This window comes from Bradysia coprophila, chromosome II, assembly GCF_014529535.1.
Source record: "Bradysia coprophila strain Holo2 chromosome II, BU_Bcop_v1, whole genome shotgun sequence".
NCBI lineage: Eukaryota > Metazoa > Arthropoda > Insecta > Diptera > Sciaridae > Bradysia > Bradysia coprophila.
This window is the reverse complement of record NC_050735.1, coordinates 11,588,271-11,610,198: the sequence shown is the minus strand read 5'-3', so window position 1 is coordinate 11,610,198 and position 21,928 is coordinate 11,588,271. Positions and strand designations below refer to the sequence as shown.

Here is a 21,928-nt window from a genome sequence, read left to right as displayed (position 1 = left end):
AATAGTACTCTATTTTGCAGCTGTCAACTATTATCCCTTTTGGTAGGAAGTGTGTTGGTTTAAGTCAAGTGAAGTTGAGTGTAGAACTTTCGCACGGCTTACCGGCTCAACTTACCACTCGATAAACGTTCTAGTAAATTTAAAGGTCGAAAACAATCTTATCCAAAAACTTACTTGTTCGAACTGGGAATCAAATGGAAATGTTTTACCGACACCGGTGTTGGCACTCATGTACTCAACCACTGACTATGCATCAGTCACAATGTTAACTGGTGTCTCTGTTCCTTGGCTACATGGTGTTCTATCGAATATCGAGCAACCGCAGAAGAAGAGTAGAAAAAATGTTTCAATGAATCTCGAACATATGAGCCAACAATCAAATATGACCTGTGTAATCCACCACCGTCGCATTTCATTTCTCGTTCACCTATTTGGAAAGACACTGGAATTCTAGATCCACATTTCAGTGTCCATGAACAATGGAAACGTTATTGGAAAGACAGCCCAGTTTTTTATTTCAATAAACATTTGATTCAAGACCCACATCACAAGTTCAGATGATCAAATATACAGATGGTGGTGACATAATCCGAATCTAATTCTCCAAACTCCTTAAATGTGCCCATGGTCTTTCGAGTGCAATTATTTTTGCTTCTGAACCAAACCACGAAACAAGCCCCATAACTCCCAATAATTTTCCAAAATTTCCAAACTGATTCTTAAATCCTAGTGCCCGTAAGAGACATAATATGTGTTATGGTGAAAATGAATTAATTACATTAATTCGTTCATCGGTATTCCTAACTTCCTACTTCAACGGTGATGATACCAAAGGATTTGCAATAAGTAGTGAAGTAAAAAATTTGCAAATTGAGCTCACGAGTAAACAAACAATTTTGCATACTTTACGGTAGTTGAAACATGTTTTATCATTATAAGAACACCCAAATGAATCACTCATATTATAAGATCGACTTAACTTACCTCTGGGAATCTAACAGACGATCTTCATTATGCATCTGAATTTACAGTGGCAAGAATAATTGCAACATTTTGAGTCAACCACATGCATTCAACCACTCTTTCGACTTTAATATAACTATTACATTGATGAATACCACCATATGCGATGGTACAATGTAATATCCTAATCCCGAATCGGTACAAATCAATAGTGCTCGCTAATCGAAAAACTTTTTCAATAGCCCAGCTGTGATAGTCGAGCCATCTAATTAATTAATTGAATTGCAGTGAAATCAATGAAAATTAGCCAACGAGCAAAAAATGCTATATCCTATCTACACCCCCCAATTCGATGTATGTGCGAAAATTGTAAACATATCATTCGAGTGTAGCAGTCTACAGCTAAGCCAACGCTCAAATGACGAAAAAAAAAGAAGTTCAATATTAACAGCAATAAATCCTTGTATCGAAGCTTCCCGTTCCGAACTTATAAATTTGCTGGGTATTATGTGGCACAGAGATATAGAACATATTTTAGGCTTGCAATTCAATATAAGCAGCACTTTTTTCACTGTATTCCATTTCGTTTTAATAGCAAACGTTACGACATAAATCTTTTTTATTGCGATTGGCTTGGCTGTGATTCAACGTGATTTGGACCGGAATTTTTGTTGCCTTCACTTAAAAAAATTGTGACTGTTCGGCAGTTAGAAAGTTTTGTTGCCAATGAGAATTAGAAACGGCTAATCATATTCTATTAACAGCAAAATCGACACAAAGAGTGATTGATGAGATCTATTTAGGGTTCGAAAAATGTATGCAAAAACTAAAATGAAGATTTTGAATTAAACACCTAATGATTAAGTGATAAATTCCATGTTATGTTCTTGAAACGTTGAAACAAAAGCATTTAAAACTATGGCCAGTCCGGGCCTGATTAGCTTTAATTAAAAAAGCATAAACTTTTCCTTAGGTCTCGTTGAAGGTTTGCCCCTATTATTCAGATGGATTCTTGTCCAAAACAGCCTACCAAAATCGGACGCCTTTGCCAGTGGAATTTTTTTTAATGTGCTCAGAAAGGTATTCGACCCTAAAAGCCAAAACCACTTTCAAAAAACTATTCGAAGCTTGTGTCGCTAGAGGGAGGATCACAGGGTCGGGTGGGGTGTCATTAGAAAGGTTGGTGGTTCTTCTTAAGATAAGATAAGATAATCATTTGTTTAGCTCATTTGCTATTATAAATACAGTCTACATAAAATCACAGAAAAAAGGACTACAGCAAAAGTCACACTTCTTAGTCAATTTCTAATCAACTTTCGTCTCCCCTTAAAAATCACAAAATTATGCTGACGTCCTTCAAATACCTCCTCAATTTTCTTGGACTATCGCGGCGTGATGATTAGAAAGGTAATTGCATGTACCTTCGAGGCGAATAGGGTTTTATTGGGTTTAAATTTTGTGCACACTGCGATATGTGCAGTTGAAGTTTGCAACCGAAAAAGACTGAAAACCTAAAATTTTCTTACAGAAATTAATGAATAGATCGTTGTATTGCTGGCATGTGGTATCGTAATTCTCATTTACGTTGTATTGCTGGGGTAATATGCCACTGGTTTCTTGGCTATTCTTCTTATTTTGGCGATTTGCAATTGGCGTATCGCCAAAATGAAAAAAGGCGCCAATAAATTTCACCACAATGAGAAGAATGGCCAAAAATCGTAACTGTTGCCAAATTTAGTTTAGTGTAGTGATTTCCAGTAGAATTGAAGTGAATTTTGGTATTGAGGAATTTCGCGCTGTGTCATTCACAATAACCCACAAAGTGACATTTTCCTTATACAAAATGTGTCATTTTGTCAATTATTGTGAATAACGCGGCGCGAAATTCCTAGCAGCCTCGCTGCACTTGAATTCATCAGAAACATGGGTTCTGTGTTTGAGTTCTTGCAGATTAGAATTACCTTCAGCGGTTCATATACTCTTGAAAAAATGACTTATGTAATGAAATCTAGTGCTTCATATGTTAAATACGCAAAATTGTGGATTGAATCAATTACTAAATAGCACATATATTTTCACAAATTTTCAACAAGGTAAAATGCATATGAATGAATCTTTTCGTTTGTATAGAACCGTATGTAACAGTGCTGTGTCGACGCAAGGAAAAGGAAAAATCGTGTATTTGTGTATCAGAATTGATTGATAGACTAAACTGCCGTGAATCTCTATTTATTATCCTACACGACACCACTGCAGTGTATGTTTATTTCATATGAAAAATTAGTCAATATGTAGCGAATGGTAAAACATCAATGAATGTAAAAAAAACCAACCACTGTGAGTCAGACTCACTGAGTCTATATTCGGTATAAAGACAAACAAATCAACTGACTCTATATCATTTAATTAAATCAATGCCATATCAGTCCATATTTTATGTTTAACAGAATAAAAACCCTGTAAACACGCTAACGTTTCCCTGATTATTTTATCAATAAAATAAACAGAAAATAAAAAAGATTTTTCCTTTAAAAATGGGAATTACATTTTCGAGGAATATAAAATATTGAAATGATTTTTCTCTCTATACCAGTTCTATTCAAATTATTGCAAATTAATACGACTTAATGGGAATTCAATTTAGTTTCATTTTTTTTCGTTTATGATTAACGATAGCTGACACAGAGACGATATACTAAATAGTGGTAAATAGTGAGAGTACACCGAATTTATTTTTAAAGACAATTATAGCTTCGTGTTTGCATGTTTTCATTTGAACAAAAGTCAACAAGAAATTAAATTTCCGTATAATTACAACAATATTTTTCCTTCATCATAAATATACCGGGGGTGTATAAGTCGGTCTCATAAGTCTGTTGGAGGACATTATTGGCTGTGGATGGATTTAAAACTGGAAGCTTAAACCTATGAGAGTCTAGGAACTTGAAATTCGTAATATTGACATTCGTGGCCAGATTGGATGCACAATTACCAACACCGACTTTGTAGTGATCTTCTGGCAATTGAACGTATTAAACATGAAAGATATAGTAAAGCGTACAAATAGGAATGTCTACCCAAAACCCCTTCGGGCGATGAATGACTAAAATTTGTAAAGTGTCATTCATTCAATAAAAATAATCCAAAAAGAACTTCGGACTGCCCATTTCAGCCTGGTACATTTGTTTTATTTGCCGGAAAAAGTAGGCTTCGCAGAATGAATCACCAGGAAATGTAAGGAGCGGGAAATTAGTTTTCCCGTTAGTTTTTATCAGGACGACAATATTATTTCCATGTTCACCTTATCCGGTAACCAAAAATGGAAAAATAACTTCCTGGTCCTTACATTTTCCGGTGGTTCATTCGGTGAAGTCTAATTTTTCAAGTAACTAATTCCTTAGTAAAAAAAAAATCCCGGTAACGAGGTTACCAGAATACCGCAGCGCATTTTGATTTTTTTAATAAAGGAATGACATTTTACCAATCTATACCAGGCTATGCAGAGAACAAAACAAAGTTGAAGCCACATCAGTACCGTATGGAAATATCATTCCATATCTGAAGATATGAAAGAGCGACGTGATGTGCGTGTAAGGATGAAGTTTTTCGAATTGCAGTAATTTTACTCAGTTCTAGTTGTATGCAAACTTTGAAAGTGGGAGCTGTTTTTCACCCACAGTCCCCATACCTTCTCTATAATTCGTTGAATTTTCCTCAAATTTTATTCTTTTGTAGGAGTTCCGAAATAGCGGGATCAGGGCCTATTATCAAGAAATTAAATTTGTCAAAATTTTTGAAATGCTCGAAGAGAATTTTGAATAATTTTTGAGAAAATCAAGAAACTTCCATGCTCGAGCCTTTAGACCGGGATAAAAAGTCTCGTTTTTACGTGTTTATTGACCTCGGCTACGCCTCGGACCAACAAAATTCGCACGAAAACTCTACTTTTCATCTTTTTATCGAAAATGTCACTACTCTGAGCAATATTGTCACGTGGATGAGTGTGATGGGTCTCACGGATTGCTTCATGAGCGAAAACATTTAAATAATTTGTAGTTTATCTACGTCATTAAATATTTATGTCACAGCCGTATAGTAAGTTCCTTTTCGAATTGTTTTCGTTTTGTTTTCTGTAAAAATGTGAAAATATTTGCCTCTGGATTATGAACGAAATGTGGCGGTAGGATGGAGGTATATTTCATTCGGAAAATTATTATTATAATGGCAAAGTATACCACCGCTTTTCGGCATAGTATACTGTCACAATCAACTATAGTCGTTCCGGATTTGTCGTTTTGTGCACAGTTTAGCGCGGTTTTTCAACTACGATCGTAAAGGGAACAATTTTATTTGCTTTACGTTAAGTACAATTTGTTTCGGTTAAATCTTGGTGTGTCGATTAATTGTAATATTACACGGAATGACAGCGACATTTCGAATAAACGATTTATTTTCAAATTATCTCCGTCACAATGAGGTGAATGAATACATGGACTATTTAGCGGCCAGCTATCCAAAATTTGTAACCGTAACGGAATGTGGTAAATCTTATGAGGGCCGACCCGTGAAATACATCAAAATTTCCTACAATCACATCAGTGACGATGAAATCCCCCCATGCCATCGACCCGTTAAATCTGCTAAATTCAAATCGGCTAATGCGAAATATAAATGTAAACGGAACGGTGGTAACACGAAAAGTGCTCACGCTAAGATAAAATTGAAACCGAAAGAGGAAGTGAAGTCAGTAGTTTTGATCGATGGTGGTATACATGGGAGAGAATGGGTTTCAGTTGCAACAACTGTTTATTGCATCAATCAATTGATCGAAAACTTTAGACGAAATACACATTTGTTGAGGAAGTTGGATTTTCTGATTGTTCCGATTGTTAATGTTGATGGATATGAGTACAGTCATACGAACGTAAGTTGTGTTTTTATCGAAATTGTGTTGCAGTTATGTTTTTGCTTGGAAAGCAGTGAGAAAGTGGTTGACAATTTCATTGGGATTTTATTTCGATGTTGAAAATATTTTCACGTTGAGAGTCCTGTCTCTAATCCTAAAACCTATCCACAAATTTCAGTTTCCCTTTTGGCGAAAAACCCGTAAGCCAATTACGGGCACAAAATACATCGGAACCGATTGTAATCGCAATTTTGACCATCATTGGAAATCGGCTTGTTCCCGTCCATCCAAGCACACGTATCGCGGTGAAACGGCATTTTCCGAACCCGAAAGTGAGATGCTCAAAACGATCATGCACTCGATCAAGACCAATTGCAAATTCTATCTGTCTTTACATTCGTATTCAAAGGCGTTTATGTATCCGTTCGGCTATACGAGGTATGCCCCATGCGAAAGTTGATCATTACATAGCAGTTTTCCCACTGCAAAAGTGATCCATTACATGAAGAAGATTTTCGACTCAGGTAATGAATCACTTTCGCAGCATCCAACGTAATCTGTTACTTTCGTTGGCCTGCTTTATCTCACTCGTTCGTATTCCACAGAAAACCACCCGACAATTGGCGTGAACTTCACAAGTTGGCAAAAATCGGTCAGATAGCAATAAAAGAGAAAACTGGCAACATTTACCGATGCGGAACTGTAGCATTTATTAATCAGCATGTTGCGGCAGGCGGTAGTCCTGACTACGCGTATGGAACACTTAAAATACCATACGTAATGGTAATGGAATTGGCTGGAGGATGCTTTCATCCGCCTGCAACTGAAATTCTTCGAATAGTTCGAGAAAGTTGGTTTGGTATCAGAGCAATGTGCTGCCACATAGCCGATTTGTAAAATTGGAAATTAAATTTTTTTGATTTGATTGAAATCGACAATATGAAGCGAGTTTTTATTCTGAAAGTGCGAATGGAAATCAGTTTCAGTTAATAGCATCTCGTGGATAATGCTTTGACCACGGAATTTCATCACTTTCTTCTTTTTATCTCATCTCTGTAAGATCTTTAGGGTCAAGTTCTTAGATGGACCATGCCGGCCTAATGATCTCCGAGGTATTCTCAAAAGAATTTTTCCAAATTTTTTTATTTGATGAAAATCCTTTGTCAGTCAAAAGAAGGTCTAGAAGGTTAGAAGATACTTCAACGAATTTTGAAAGGAAATCCTCATAATCATAGAAAATCCTCAAGAAATTTCGTAAATTCATAGGAAATCCAAGGAAGCGCAAGAAAATCAAATAAAAAGTAGAAAATCGTACCAGAATCAATAAAAAATTCTCAGAGGATTGTGTCTTTTCGAAAATCCTTTGTCAACAACATTTACAAATATCTGCCCCTCGTTTACGAAGAATGCAATTCATTATGCCACGTTTATACATGTAACCATGTTGGACTGTAATCATATGCAAAACGACGCACTGACAAAAATATTTCGAATGATAACCTGGAGCAGAAAATTTCCAAACCTTACCAGATTAGGTCCCACATTCTACAAATTCGGGGTAAAGCCCTCGGACACTTTTACTCATCTGGATACGGAATATCAAATTCCTTATCTAATATCTAATATACTACTTACAGTGTTTCACAGTTGTGTGGCACACTGCGAAGTCTCCGTTCCTTATTTAGGATAGCACTCATGCTTGAAGTGCGTTGATTTCAACCTTGTTTCTGAACTAGGGATCTAGAAATATTTTTTAGGGTAGATCGCTGATGGGATTACTTTCAAAAACAAACTTTCTAAAAACAGAAGAATCAAGAGAAGAATGTAAAAATGAAAATCATGAAAAAATAGTGACGTTCTGACGATCTTATCATCTGACAATTTGCATTTTAATCCCACGATGCATTAGTTTCTTTGAAATAACGGTTCAAAATAAGCCACGTTGGGATTAAGATCAAATTGCAGCAGTTGTTGCGATTGTCGACTGTAGTGCAGCAGGTCCCAAGTGCAAATCTCGCCAGGTAATTTAAAAAAAAAAAATCTGCTTAATTTCCCATTCCAGATTCACAAAAAAGCTTCTTCGTTTTTTATTGTTAGGGAGGTTTAGAATAATTATTTTTCTCTAATTGGCACTACACATAACATTTTGATCGCATTAAAATGAGATTTTCATTTCAGCGCATAGTAAACAAGCGTCAAAAGTCAGGGCCTAAAAGAATAAAATTTAATTCCTCTACGGATTACTTATTCAAACGATTTGGTCGAGTACTGTTAATCAAAAAAAAAAAAAAGATTTAGGTGTTGGTCAATATTTTTATCTGTATACCAAATTTGGTTAAATATTTCTCAATATTTCTCAATATTTCTCCCTACGAGATGCAGAGAAACTTCATAAACGGAAATTTTTTATACCAGCTCAATATCTTCTAGTCCAGCAGCCACGGAAGTGCCTGGTGCCTGTGTCCATGAAAGGTGCACGGGATGTCTTGGGTGATTTGGATAGCCCTTGGTACCATGAAAAAGAGAAGTTCGGGTGCCAAGCTGAAATCCTGTCAGTTTTCGGGAAAAGGAGGGGGAAGTCTAGAGTGCACTATTTCAGTTCTCGACCATTTTCGAACACTCTGAACAAAATATTTCGTATTTTTATGGATGAAATCGATAGCGAATTAAATTTCCTAAACCCTAGAAATTTTTTGGACAACATAGGGTGGTCCAAAATGTGGTCAAAGTGAAGAAATATTTTGAAACATCTAATTTTTCACTGTTGTGTTTTTTCATATTTCAGATTGAAACAATGATTATATGTTCAGATAATGTTCTACAATATTGTTGTCCGGAAAATTTGCTACACATATACCATTTTTCGGATGTCTAAAGGCACTGAGTGGTCCTCCTGAACAATGGTTATGTTGCGTCTGCTCAGAAATAATGATATCAATTTTTGACTAAATTTGTCGCAGAAATGATGAAGATTGACGATGGAATTATATTTTTTTATGATTTGTTAATAGTGCAGTTGATAAGGACCATTTATAAGAGACTGTTTACACTCGTATAAAAGCTGGGCTACCTCTCTAAAAGTTTATTTTTCTCATTGCAAAGCAGGTAAAATTATCATTAAGGAACCTACTGATAATTTTACCTACTTTACAATGAGAAAAGTTAACTTTTAGAGAGGTAGCCCAGATTTTATACGAGTGTAAACGTTCTCATATAAATGGTCCTTATCAACTACACTATAGGTTGAACAGGGTGTTCAGGGTACTTAAGAAAGAATATTTCACGACATGAATATTAGAAAATGTCAAGTTTGACCACTATTTTGATACATATATTGACATTTAGAAGTAAGCAAAATTCCAAGGTAATATTCACTCATTCGATAAGTTATCGAACATCTAACAATTGGAAATATGTCTACAAGCATTTGGACAATACAGGATGGATCACAATGTTTGTGAAAGACAGAAGAAGATGAAAAAATGTGAGCATGTTAACAGGAAAATTATGATTGCACGTCCCGCGAACGTAGTCCGAGGCTTACTTTATTACGAACAGAAAGGCCTCAGTAAAAGAATTTCGATTGGAAAACAAAGAAAAAATTAAGGGAAAGGCCTCAGTAGGAAAGTTTCGATTGAATATCGAAAAGAAATTCATCGAAAGCCCTCTTCTAATCAAAATTTGTATACTTTCACTAGAGAGTGATGTGAGCGAAATTTTGTTTTCGTGTACATTTTTACATTCGCCTCGAAAATGTTTCCCTGAGTTATTTCCCTATTTTTTTGTTCTTTTAAAATTTTGCACCGCAAATCGTGCCTTACGCAAATGTCCCAATTGTCCGTGTGATGTGGCGGAACTGTGTGTAAGTTACACAATATTAATCAGTCATACAAATCGAGGGCCTAATTGGAAAAAGTCGCCCGAACGAAAATTTTGAATTTTTCCCCGAAGTGCTTTTTTGAGCCTGTCCGGGCCTCACGACCACCTACGTGCTCTGCCATTTATTTATGCATTTTATGGCGTAATTGATTTTGATGGCACAAGTTAGAAGACTATAGATAAAATGAACCGAAGACTAAATTTACATTTAAAGAAATATTTATTTATTTTACGTTTTATTAAGCACATTCATATAAATACTACAATTAATACAATTAAGTACCTAAAATGGCTACTACAGACTAAATGTTTATGTAAAAAAAATTCTTAGAAAAATTTGTTATTTTTGTGAAGATTATTTTTAGTTAATGTACGAAAATACAAGATTCTATTTTAATAATACTGATTGCAATGGACATTTACATTAAAAATATAAAAAAAAATCAAATAAATTTTCGCGTTTTAAACATCGACGCAAAGTGATTAAAAATAAAAATTTTACAAAAATCTAAAAATTCGAATAAAATGACTTTCTAAAAAAAAAGTTGTTTGGCACATTTCTCATTTAAAAAAAAAGAAACGAAAACTTAGGAATTGGAAGGAAAAGTAAAAAGGAAGAGAGAACAGTTACCAACACTCATTGGATCGTTGAGGAGTCTAGTTGAGATTTATGAAAAATCTTTAACAGACCGTTTAGAATGTGTGTCTATCACCCCGTTTTAATAAGACCAATGCTGGAATCTTATACCCGATACGAGAAACATTTGTCCAACGACTTTCGTTTTAAAGCGCTGTTATGACCCGGCCAACACAGACAAGTTCAAAATTTGACTGGCTTGGCATGACACACTTCTTAATCCAAAAATTGATTTTAAGATTACATTCTTCATAACGCACGAAACTGACAATATTTGGGTCCCTCATAAGTATAAGTATAAAAGTCAACAACAAGAAATTTTTCTAGCGATTATATCGCTAACGTCCAAAGGTTCACTCATTTTGAATAGTTGCAGTTGTAGGTTAATGTCTGAAACAACGTATACACTGAATGACGCAACTAAAGTACGATCAACATGTGTGCATATGTCGAGCCCAGATTTAGGCACAAGAAATCAATGAAGCACCTAACTTTGCTCAGAGGACATTTGCATAGTTTGAGGCGTGGCGCGGAAGTCACGTTGGTGGTTAAGCTGGAACTGAACTTAGTATTGGCTGTTAAAGGCCATTAGTGAGCTCTCTAAAAACAAGAACAGGACGCTTTTCATGCCTCATAAAGAACTCAATTACACGGACGGAGGCTTTTGGTCTTTTAGATTCTCCAGAATATTAAAATGACAAAGAAAATACACCGTCGGAATCGTTTTTTTTGCTACAGCACACAAGGGGAATGGGAATCAGATAGGAGCGTTAACTCTAAACATTTTGCAACTTTTTGCAACATTTCGGAGCGAAGTGCGAAATTGGATGACATTTCCGAGCGAAATGGGACGACATTTCGGAGTGAAATGGGACGACATTTCGGAGTGAAATAGGACGACATTTCGGAGTGAAATATGATGACATTTCGGAGTGAAACGGGACGACATTTCGGAATGAAATGGGACGACATTTCGGAATGAAATGGGACGACATTTCGGAGTGAAATATGATGACATTTCGGAGTGAAATATTATGACATTTCGGAGTGAAATGTGATGACATTTCGGAACGAAGTGGGTTGACATTTCGGAGTGAAATGTGATGATATTTCGGAACGAAGTGGGTTGACATTTTGAAGCAAAATGGGATCACATTTAATGAGCGAAGTGGGATAAAGCTCCAAAGAGTCGTTTGCCTTTTTTGGTGCAGGTCGAACCGACAAAAATATTTTCGACCGTAAGGTAGCCAGCCTAATTTTGCCATTGGTTTAATTGAATGGAATCTGCTTGGGAAAGCTCCACAACTTTGGGAAAACGTTTTTTTCGAATTTCGACGACAATTCTCTTCCGAAATGTTTCAAATCAAATTATTAATAGTTACCGCAGATCGTAAGCAAGTGAGGCAAACGGACAGTTATCATTAGTATTAGAATTGACAAGACGGGATGTCAAGCTGTTTGTTTAGGCTACCAGGAGCGAAATCAAATGACTTTGACGTACATTCGATTGAAGAAAAGACAATTCGCTCGCTGGTCGCGGCAAAAGGCGACAACATAAAACACACAAAACTAAAATTCTTAAGTCTGTCCGGTTCAACGAGGGTCAACAAAGGATAAATATGTCTTTAGCAAAATCAAAATCTGAAACGAAAGAAGAAAACAAAAAAAAATTACCTTCCACCACAAAACGAACTTAATCGAACGCAACCTTCCGCGCAAACGATGTGAGCGACGATATTTCGCTGGGATTCGAATCAGATGGCAAGCTGTTGAATTCAATCTCTTCGCTGACAATATTCTCTGCAAAAACATAGAACAAAAACGTTACTCCGGAGTCCAATCTAGCAACCGAATCCCGAATCACACTCACCACTGTTACTGTCGGCAGCCCATTTCTTATGGCTTGGTGCGTACAAAATGATCAGTGCAAAAATGTAAATGTTCCACATGCCATAGACACCGGTCAGAAAAGCCGACGTGAATTCGACCTCAACATTGTCGTCCCATTTCCATTTACCTTCCGACACTTGTCCCATTATGAAACCGATGACAGTTAGTGCAGCGCAAAGGAGAGTGGCCAACATCAGAAATTGAAAACGGTAAATGATTCCCTCGTAGTGTAGTCGTCGGGCTAGACGGAAAGAGAATTGGACCAAAATAAGTTGGTGATTGAATGACACCCAACGAAATGACAATTACCGGTCGACATGGTTGGTAACGACGATCGTTTGATGCTGATGTTGCAGAAGACGTTCCAAATCATGTAGCAAAGGAAGAGGAAGTAAATGCCAGCCGAAATGCCTCCGAGGATGATGAATGTTAGCTGAAAAAGTGAAAAGGTCAGACATCAACGAACATTTGGAGCAGCGAAGGAGAAGTTTTGAAGCGGCAAATTGGAATCTTACCGCAAAATGGCTGCCAAAGTTTGACACCCAAATTGAGAAAAATGGATTGCGCAGCTGAACACCACGTTCACAGACGTCGAACACGAACAGCGACAAGCAACCGACGACAACGGCACTCAAATGTTTCCAGTAAATTTTTAGCGAATTTCTTTCGCCATTGTCTTGGATCTGAAAGGTGAATAATTCAACGGTTATCCAACAGCGTCCCGATGGAGTCTCAAGCGTCCAGACTAGCTTACCAACATATGTTCACCGGCGAAGACCAACCAAAATGATAGCAATGTTGCATAGAAGATTCCCTGTCGCAAATCGCTGAGCAGCAACATAAATGGCATATCGAAGGCCAGCGTCAAGTATTCCACTGGCACTGTGAACAATTACGACTTTAGCTTCAAATTCATAAAATACATTGGGATCTCTCGATGCTTACTGTTCAGTAGAGTCAACGTTCCTCCCAGATACATCAGCATGTACTCCAACAGAACCGGTTTCCGTTCCAACACATGCACACGATGCCAAAACCAAATCATAATGGCAACGATGAACGGGAAGAAGACCGTTTTCAACGAGACCCAGACCTTGGTGAAGCCACCGTTCTGATAGATTGTAATCAGGTGCATGTCCTGCACATTCCCAACATTCAAATTCATCTTCAACTCCGAATCGACCGGCAAACGAATGTTCAGCAAATAGTAATCGTGATGCAATGAGCCAAGTTCGAACAGCGGGATGGTCGAACATTGATACAAATATTCGTCGACCGCTTTATCCGTCTTACAGTCCAGATCTCGGCGTTCCAGCGATGAAGCGTATAGTTTCCAGCCATTGTCGGGATCGTCTTTGTTACGATAGGCGAGTCGTGCATCAATTGTCAATTTGGCGTGAGAGTCGACGATTAAATTTTCGTGGTATGCAATGTCCGGCTGCAGGATACCGATGATGTTTTGTTGCCAGCGTGAATAGTCCAGTGATTTTCCTTCTCGTGGTAGAGGCATCTGAAAAACGAACGCAACAGTGAAAAGTGATAATAAATTTCAAATTAATGCTGCGCTACACCCATAACAGCACACAAAGAAAAAAAATCCAAATTCTATTTTCGCTCTACCTATGTATCACAGGTACAACGGAAACGAAAGCGTAAACAAAAACCATAAAATACCTGGAATACAAACACCATCTTATTCGCCAAACGGTAGTCATCGTGTTTGTTTTCGATACTTTCGCGAACAGTCTGACTGCATTGTCCTGCACCACGCGAATATAACCAAATGGAAGTGTCATTATGCGAGCCGGGAACATCATCACAAATTGTGCCCAAAATGGACTGCACGCTTGCAGGTATCGGAGCTGTATCACGGGAAAATTATTTTTATTTTTGCTCGTTGAACACATTGTTTAGTTGCAGCACTGCATGTATAGTATATTGTTTATTATACGTACCGATCAAGCCGCCGATTAAGAAACAAACAAACTGACAAATTAGCAACGAAACGACTAATATTGTCAGCTTTTTGGTGCTTAAATTTTCCAAAATTGTACCGGTCATTTTGTCGGAAAATGAATACGGCTTTTTTCTGGAACTTTGTTGATTTAGTACTCTTTTGTTTTGTGTCTGTTTGTCTTATGTTTTCTTTATTCCGTCGTTTGACAGTAAACCAACGAATGACACGAACAAAGTGGATGAATCGAATTCGTTAGTTTACGAAATCGTCACATTGTGTAGTGGTGGCGCTAATACCAAATAATGAGAGACATTCTCAATTTACGACATTTTACACGATATCCTCCATATTTGGTGTTATAAGAGCGGAAAAAGATAGAAAAAAGAAAATTATTCACCTGGTCTCGATGGGGAACTATATTTTTGACAATCTTTCATAGAAATATTTTGACAAGTACTCCAAGGCAATGAACGTCAACACAAGGTATGGAACAGACCATACCTAGTTTATATGTACTTTTATTGCTCCCAGGCATATTACAATAAACTGGTCTTCGGTCGTCTCACTCACAATTTAAAAACATGTTGAAAGAGACGCAAATACTTTGACAATCACCCCAAGGCAAGGAAGGCAAGTTTTAAATAAATGGTCCTCGGTTTTTTTCACTCTAATCATAACACTCTATACAGTGTTAACGAGGAGAGCAGATTAATTGAACTCAATGGGTTGTGATGAAAGTTCATGGTTTGACCGTCGAAACTGATCGCCAGTGCCAATGTCAACATTTTCTTTTTGATTTTTCACAATTTGTGTATTTACTGAGCGTCATAGACCTGAAACGTCATTCTTCTTCTTCTTAAAATGGCGAAATCACAACCCATTGACCTTGCGGGAGACTGTTAGTCTGAATTCACAGTCATCCTTTTTCATTTCGTTTCGCCTCCGTGTACATGACAGTTGGCATTTCATACAAAAGAGCACATTGTTTGAAATGAAACGTGTCACGAACACGGAAGCAAAACGGAATTAAAAGGGATAACTGTGAGGCCACTTTTATGAGTAGAGCGAGAATACTGAAGACCAGTTAATTTTAACTTGGCTTGAGGTGTTTGTCAAGGAATATTTTCATATACATTTTTGACATAGCAAATAAAAATGGAGTATTTACGCAGAATGAAAACACTCTTAATTCGACTGGTTTAGCTGGTCAACTGTCAAAAGTTCATTAATGAATAACAAAAAACAACATTGATAGTTAGCCCAGTTTGTATTTGTAACTCCATCCTCCCATTTTGATGTTTTGAACATCCTCCCATTTTGATGTTTTGAAAAAAGTCCGACCAGGCTCATGAAATTTAAAAATGTTTTGACTCTGGCATCTTTGATAAATTGCATTTTTAAAGTAAAAAAAATCAAAAAATTTAACCTTTTGACTCCAACAGTCGTGTAACCGACAAATTAAAAAAAATAAATGGTGAGAGATCGCTCTCCTTGAATAGAGTGTGTGTGAGATAGAGACAGTTAAACTCAACTGACCTCGTGCCAAAATGACCAAAATCACTGAAGATCTTCGAATCTGGAATTATTTACATTCATAATTTTTTCGACATTGACCTTGAAACACTGTTTGCGTATCTTTTTTGTACAAATGATTTTGGACAAATTCGTGAGTTCTGATGCTTCACGAACTGATCATTCTCAGTGTTAACTGAGAACGAAGTCAATTTTCCACACTTTACTTTTTGAATTTCCCTGCATATCATCCCAACAAAAGACCGCATCCAAATCAACATGCACATTGACACGTTGCAACGCCCTCTATTTACCAACACACTAGATTGCTTCTACGTTGACAATTGCCTTAGAGTTTTCAGTTAAGATGGAGCTTTAATTTTTATCAATCAAAAAAAGGTTCGAAAAAGAATACTTTGATTCAACTAAATCAAATCAAAATAATCGGAAAATATTTCTGAATCATTGGGTAACCGTTTGTGAGTGTTTGTTGATGTCAAATTGCATTTCGTCGATGGTATGAATGGAATGAAAATTGTGCTGTGAAAACAATGTGTGTGTGTTCTTGTATTATTACCGACGCCTCGGGTAGATACACTCTATACTTTGGTTGACGCGTCCTCTGCAAAATCCATCAATAATGATGCCATGGAGTGGAATGGTTTTTTGAAAATGTTGTGCAATTCGCGCTCTGTGGTTCCTTCCTGAATTTTGAATTGACTGGCTGATAAAAGTTCAGTTGTGTGAAAAGCTTGCCGCTTATGTTTTTCATTTTAGGAGTTTCTAAAAATGTTAAATTAAAATAGCAGCTTTGTGTAAAAGTGAAATCGAAAAGCTCGTATGTACACATCGAATGTGAGTGCTTGTCATCGAAAGCTTTTCGATGTTATTATGTCGCAAAGATTTTTGAAAAACCGATATTCAGTGGAAAATACCGATACACCAACCGAAATCGTTAAATTTAATTAAATTTAAGCCGAAAACACACAATCGATTTCGCGTTGGATTTTCCCCGGTTTAGCCTGTGGTGAATATCGGATTACAATAGATAACGAAACATAATTGTCGATCTCAACGCAAAATTGATCGTGGGTTTTTGCGCTTAGTCGATATAGTCTCCCTCTCTCGATATAGTGGAAGCAGTCTCCCTTTCTCGATATAGTTGAAGCCCAGTTATCAATTTTTCTTTACACTTTTTCAGATCTTTTCTAACGGAACGTCATGGTTGAAATCAAGTCTGTCAAAGTGGACAACTGGGGAGTGTTCTTCCTGCAGAAATTACAAAATTTCTTCAACAAAACCGATTACTGTGACCTCACGCTGCAATTCAACGATAATTCGCAATTGAAAGTGCATCGTCTGGTGTTGAGTGCTTGTACCGATTTTTTCAATCTACTCGAACAACAATGTCAAGTGTTAGAGGACACTCTGATCATGCCCGGAGATCTACAGGCGGACGTTGTTGTTCCGATCGTAAACTTCATGTACACGGGAACTCTCGAATTCGAGGTGGCAATGTACAGTCGACTGCTGAAAACCGCTCGTGACATGAAAATGACCGTACTACTCAAGTTGTTGGAGGCGCACAAACGTACGGTCGATCCAAAACCACATCCCATATTACTGAACAAAGCCGCATCGCCTCGGGCAATGACATATTCCCGATCGTCCACGTCGGCAGCAACTGTTCAACCACCAACTCGGACATACACTCCCCGAAAAATGGTTCCCGTTATGAAAAGTGTCAAATCGGAACGAGCTGAGATCAAAGTGGCAGTTCGACCGGCCGCCATACCACATTTCATACGGAAATCTTTACCCGAACCGGTGCAACTGGTAACAATGTACGCTTCCAATACGTCGGCAGCATCCAAAAAGGGTCCTTCTCGCTTCGACTGTTCCGATGAAATTACGATGCCCGAACAGTTTGAGAGTTCGTTTGACAACATTTCGTACGAAAGTATTCCGTTGCAGACGGCAATCAAAGAGGAAAAAGATCTGGACATCAACGAACCATCAACATCGTCGAGTTTCGAGCAATTACGTCGAGGATATACCGGTAAGCATATGGCACTTCAGTATACTTTCAAACAAACTCCGCACTAAAAACTAAATCATTTCCCGCAGGACCAGTGAAACGACCAGCATCAGGCCTTTCATATGCATCACCGCCGGAGAAGAAACCGAACATTCAAGATGTCAAGGAATATACCGAAGCTCATCGGCAACGCAAACAAATCGTCGCCGAGGAATTTGACGATGATGCCGAATATGTGGACGATGGTTTTACCACCGAAGCTGCATCTCCGGTTAAGAACGAACCGGATATCGATGACAAGCACACGAAGATCATCCACGATGTGCTGAAGAAGTATCCCCACTTGGTGAAAAACAAGCAGAATATCAAGCTGAAAATTACCAAAGCCGGCGGAACTACGACAACAGTGAAACAAGCACCAGCTGCTACAATCGTTGCCGCAAAACCGACAATAGCTGCAGCACCACCACCAGCTAATCCACCAGCGAAACGAATCGATAGCAAGAAAATGCATGCACTCATTGCCCTCGGTGCGGAAAACATGGAAGGTCCATGGTTGTGCCTACGCTGTGGCGTCAATGGTCGACCGATCAGCATTCCATCGTACAAGGGATTCCGTCGCCATTTGATCGTAACGCACAAGGAGAAAATCGATCCACGCATTTGCGAACATTGTGGCTACAAGGTGAACAAGCGTCCCGATCTTCACTATCACTGTCTGATGAAGCATAACATCGTGCCACCGCATAATGTCGTCTTCCCGAAGTGTGACGAGTGCCAGTACATCGCACCCGATGTGGCCGCACTGCTCAAGCATCGCGAAACCCATCACAAAACGAAGAATTTGCATCACTGCATCTACTGCAACAAAACGTTCACCAACGAGGTATGTTACCAGATGGACTATTTTCCTTCCATACACAAGTCTGTTACTCTATTTACATTATACAGAGTTTCTTCACGAATCCACGCAATTTGACATAAGCGAATTCGCCACTAATTGCGTGGATTGTGTGTGGAGAAATGTTATTTAGGACTTTTTGGGCTAGGTAACATTTCTCCGCGCAAAAGTCCATCCTTCATACACGAAATGTTAATGCGGAAAAGCCCATAACTAACATAAAATGTTTCATTTCCAACAAGGTGTTGCTGTACAATCACATCAGAAGCAATCACAAGGAGCGTGCCTGCGAGGACGGTGTGATGGACTTTGACGACGAAGAGATTCTGGACGATTCGTACGTGCCAAATAATGAGAGCAGTCCTTCATCGTCATCCGGCGGAGCTAACAAAATCAAAATTCTATCGAACATTGAACTGCCTGTGCACACCATATCGACGGTATCGTCACAGGACATTAATTTGGAACCGAGTTCGGAGGCGGAAGCATTGAGTAATGTAGCAACGGGAATTGCTACCAGTTTAGGTGTATTGGACACATCGGACGATCTGCAGTACATGCATGAGGAAATGAGTGCCGTCGAGCAATTGGATGAAGAAAAAACGGAACAGCCGGACGACGTAACGGTAACGCAATTCATTACCGAAGATGGATCGGTTTCCACGTTACAATTGACATCGTCAGAGAAGGCCGATTTGGTTCGCCAAATGGAGAATCAGGAAGGTGTCGTTATGATCCTGAACGACGACTTCGATCACAGCCAAGAATTGATGGTGAACAATGCGGACCAGCAAGGTATTGTCGTTGTTTACAGTCAAACTGATGATGGCGCGAAACAAGAAACTTCATCACAAGATGAAGAAGCCGGTCAGGATGGTAATGCCAGTTCGATGGATGAAGATATGGACATCGAAAGTAGCAACGTTAGTGTGGAAAAGAAAGACGGAAAAGACAAACAAATCAGCGAGGCAGACATGGAACAGAGTGCCGATCATTCAAGCTTAGATTCCACATTCGAACATTCGTTAGACGATGAAGATTATGCGGAAAAGACAGACGATGATGGAAAGGAACAGGAAACTGTTGACCAGCAAATCGATGAAGAAAATGTTGGGGAAAATGATAAGACAGCGGAGAGCGGTGACAATGGCAAGAAAACTGTTCAGAAAATCATTTCCGAGGTGGAGGATGACTGGTCCGACTTCGAAGATGAGTCCGATGTGCCACCAAAAGTAGAAAATGAGAAAAAGGAGAAACTTGTCGTCAGGAAGGATGGTCCATCCACTCAGTCTGCTCCGAAAGTAGCCGCAAAGGTTGAGAAAACGTACAAAAATTCCGGCAAAAAAGCTACAGAGACAGCACCCAAACCGCCTACAGCAACGGAACAGAAATCCATTCGTACGACACGGAATAAGACCGAAAGTGCCAAGCAAACGGCCAAACACGTTGTGAGAGAGAATGTTTCATCGAAAGGCGATACCAGTGAAGCGTCTGTCGAATCGACATCGAAAGATGACGATGAAGCCGTAGCCGAAAAGTCCACAGAGTCTGCAGAGAAAAAAGAATCGAAAACTGATGTTAAGACGTTGATAAGTGCCGATTGGGGAGACGATGACTTTTAATCGAATGTTCCTTTGCTATTACTCCGTGTCGTGTCGGTAACATTATGGTGTCAGTCCAATCACATAAATTTATCCCACAGTGTCAGGAAGCAACGATTATTATCATCCCGCTCTAAATGCTAAGCTAAGCGTTGCAAACGGAAGGTAGGTTTCCTTTACATGTTTTCAGTTTGTAAGCGCAAAATTTCAAATTTATTTCAAATAAAAATCTGTAGTGTACATTCAAACCGATCGTTTCTTTTCGGACTGTATGCAATTCGTCGTGTACTTTAGCAGTTAATTGCCTTGGAAAATACATTTAGAAAATTCGGCCTATGGCCGTATAATTTTACAGTTTCATGAAAGCAGTTCCATAAAGTCCACCCATCCAGAAATGTTGACGTCCCGAGTGTATGGAAAAGGTGATGTCTGCAAAATAGACGACAGCAAAACAAAACATGAAACCGACCAAATGAAACGCCGATTTCTTAAAATGGTTTCAGTCACTTTATCAACTCGCGGATTAACAATTGTAACAAAAGCTGCAGAACACTACAGTCAACATGATGGTTCATTAAATTAACCAGTTCGTCTTTGATCACAAAAACTCTCCCTTTTTGGTTTGAAAGTAAATTATAGGTTAAATTCAGATCGTGCAGAACACAATATCTTTATAGAAACGTAGGCAATGGATCCCATGTGATGACCCAGTCCCGGCTAGAGATGGTTTGGGCCACACTTATAGAACACTTGTGAAATAAAGGAAGAATCGATTTTGTTCCAACTTCACTATTATTTGTTTCAAGATCGATATATTCCTCGTATTGTTCCCAATTCAGAGTACGGTATACCACATGAATGAAAGTAAATAAATTAAAGAAAATTCAAAATTTGACCTTTGATATGATTTTGTAAAACTTTCGCTTAAGGCAGGCGCATCACGAGTTAAGGTAAAATTAACGAATCTTGTACTTCTTCTGATAGACATATTTCCAACCGATTAGTGTCTGTCTGGCGAGGTAATTTTTAGGTTTTTCTTTGCGTGTTATAGGCCGAACGAAGTTTGGGAATTCATGCGAAAATTCCTAAAAGCCGCCGGCCAAGGCAGACAGGCCCATTATTTTTCATGTAAAATTTCTGAAAAACTTCGACCCCGACACATGAAGAATCTTATACTTCCTGAGTTTTACCATACATTTTGCGGTAAAAAAGAACTTTAACCTGACCTACTGCATGTGACGTATTCGTTTTTCTCATATTCCTTTAAGAAAATGAAATTTCATTGACGGCATCGGCATCCGTTTCAAATTGGCTAACGCCGACCGACAATGGAAAATTGTATCAACCTCGAGGTTAATCTTAAGCTTAAAAATTCTTAAATCGTTTATGATTTTATGATGGGATGGGATGGCTCAGTGGTTACGTACTAGCCTTCCACCAAAATGATCCGGGTTCGATTCCCGTGACAGACAAATTCCGCATGGAATTTTTCTAGCGATTATATCGCATTGGTAACGTCCTAAGTTCACTCAAGCTTCATAATTTGGGTAGTTGCGGTGTGTTTGGTGTTTGGTGTACATATGTCTAGCCTACATTAAGGCGAGATATCAATTTCACACCTAACTTTCCTCAGAGAGTAATTAC

At 38.3% G+C, this 21,928-nt stretch overlaps 3 protein-coding genes across 8 annotated transcripts; 2 read left to right on the top strand and 1 right to left on the bottom strand.

Annotated features, from left to right (window-relative positions):
- The first annotated feature begins 5,105 nt into the window (after window positions 1-5,105).
- LOC119073247 (carboxypeptidase B-like) lies at window positions 5,106-6,807 on the top strand. Of its 2 annotated transcripts, none has more exons than XM_037178596.1 (3): window positions 5,106-5,154; window positions 6,048-6,307; window positions 6,475-6,807. In XM_037178596.1, exons 1-3 carry the CDS (start codon window positions 5,149-5,151, stop codon window positions 6,764-6,766), a joined length of 558 nt encoding a protein of 185 aa, XP_037034491.1. In that variant the 5' UTR covers window positions 5,106-5,148; the 3' UTR covers window positions 6,767-6,807. The 2 variants fall into 2 exon arrangements, with proteins under 2 accessions (XP_037034491.1, XP_037034480.1); XM_037178585.1 differs by lacking the exon at window positions 5,106-5,154 and adding an exon at window positions 5,190-5,887.
- A 5,082-nt stretch (window positions 6,808-11,889) lies between these two features.
- LOC119073241 (protein wntless) lies at window positions 11,890-14,444 on the bottom strand. 2 transcript variants are annotated; one of them, XM_037178559.1, is made up of 9 exons: window positions 14,231-14,444; window positions 13,950-14,137; window positions 13,221-13,785; window positions 13,030-13,157; window positions 12,791-12,958; window positions 12,585-12,708; window positions 12,256-12,516; window positions 12,094-12,185; window positions 11,890-12,026 (listed from the first exon to the last, which is right to left on the bottom strand). In XM_037178559.1, exons 1-9 carry the CDS (start codon window positions 14,334-14,336, stop codon window positions 11,979-11,981), a joined length of 1,680 nt encoding a protein of 559 aa, XP_037034454.1. In that variant the 5' UTR covers window positions 14,337-14,444; the 3' UTR covers window positions 11,890-11,978. The 2 variants fall into 2 exon arrangements, with proteins under 2 accessions (XP_037034454.1, XP_037034465.1); XM_037178570.1 differs by having other exon boundaries at window positions 11,913-12,185.
- Window positions 14,445-16,040: 1,596 nt separating this feature from the next.
- Window positions 16,041-20,532, top strand: LOC119073151 (centrosome-associated zinc finger protein CP190). 4 transcript variants are annotated; one of them, XM_037178463.1, is made up of 4 exons: window positions 16,041-16,143; window positions 16,946-17,803; window positions 17,872-18,668; window positions 18,926-20,532. In XM_037178463.1, the coding sequence occupies exons 2-4, from the start codon at window positions 16,966-16,968 to the stop codon at window positions 20,303-20,305; spliced, it is 3,015 nt and encodes a 1,004-aa protein (XP_037034358.1). In that variant the 5' UTR covers window positions 16,041-16,143; window positions 16,946-16,965; the 3' UTR covers window positions 20,306-20,532. The 4 variants fall into 4 exon arrangements, with proteins under 4 accessions (XP_037034358.1, XP_037034366.1, XP_037034351.1 ...); XM_037178471.1 differs by having other exon boundaries at window positions 16,089-16,213; XM_037178456.1 differs by having other exon boundaries at window positions 16,089-16,223.
- The last annotated feature ends 1,396 nt before the right edge of the window (window positions 20,533-21,928 follow it).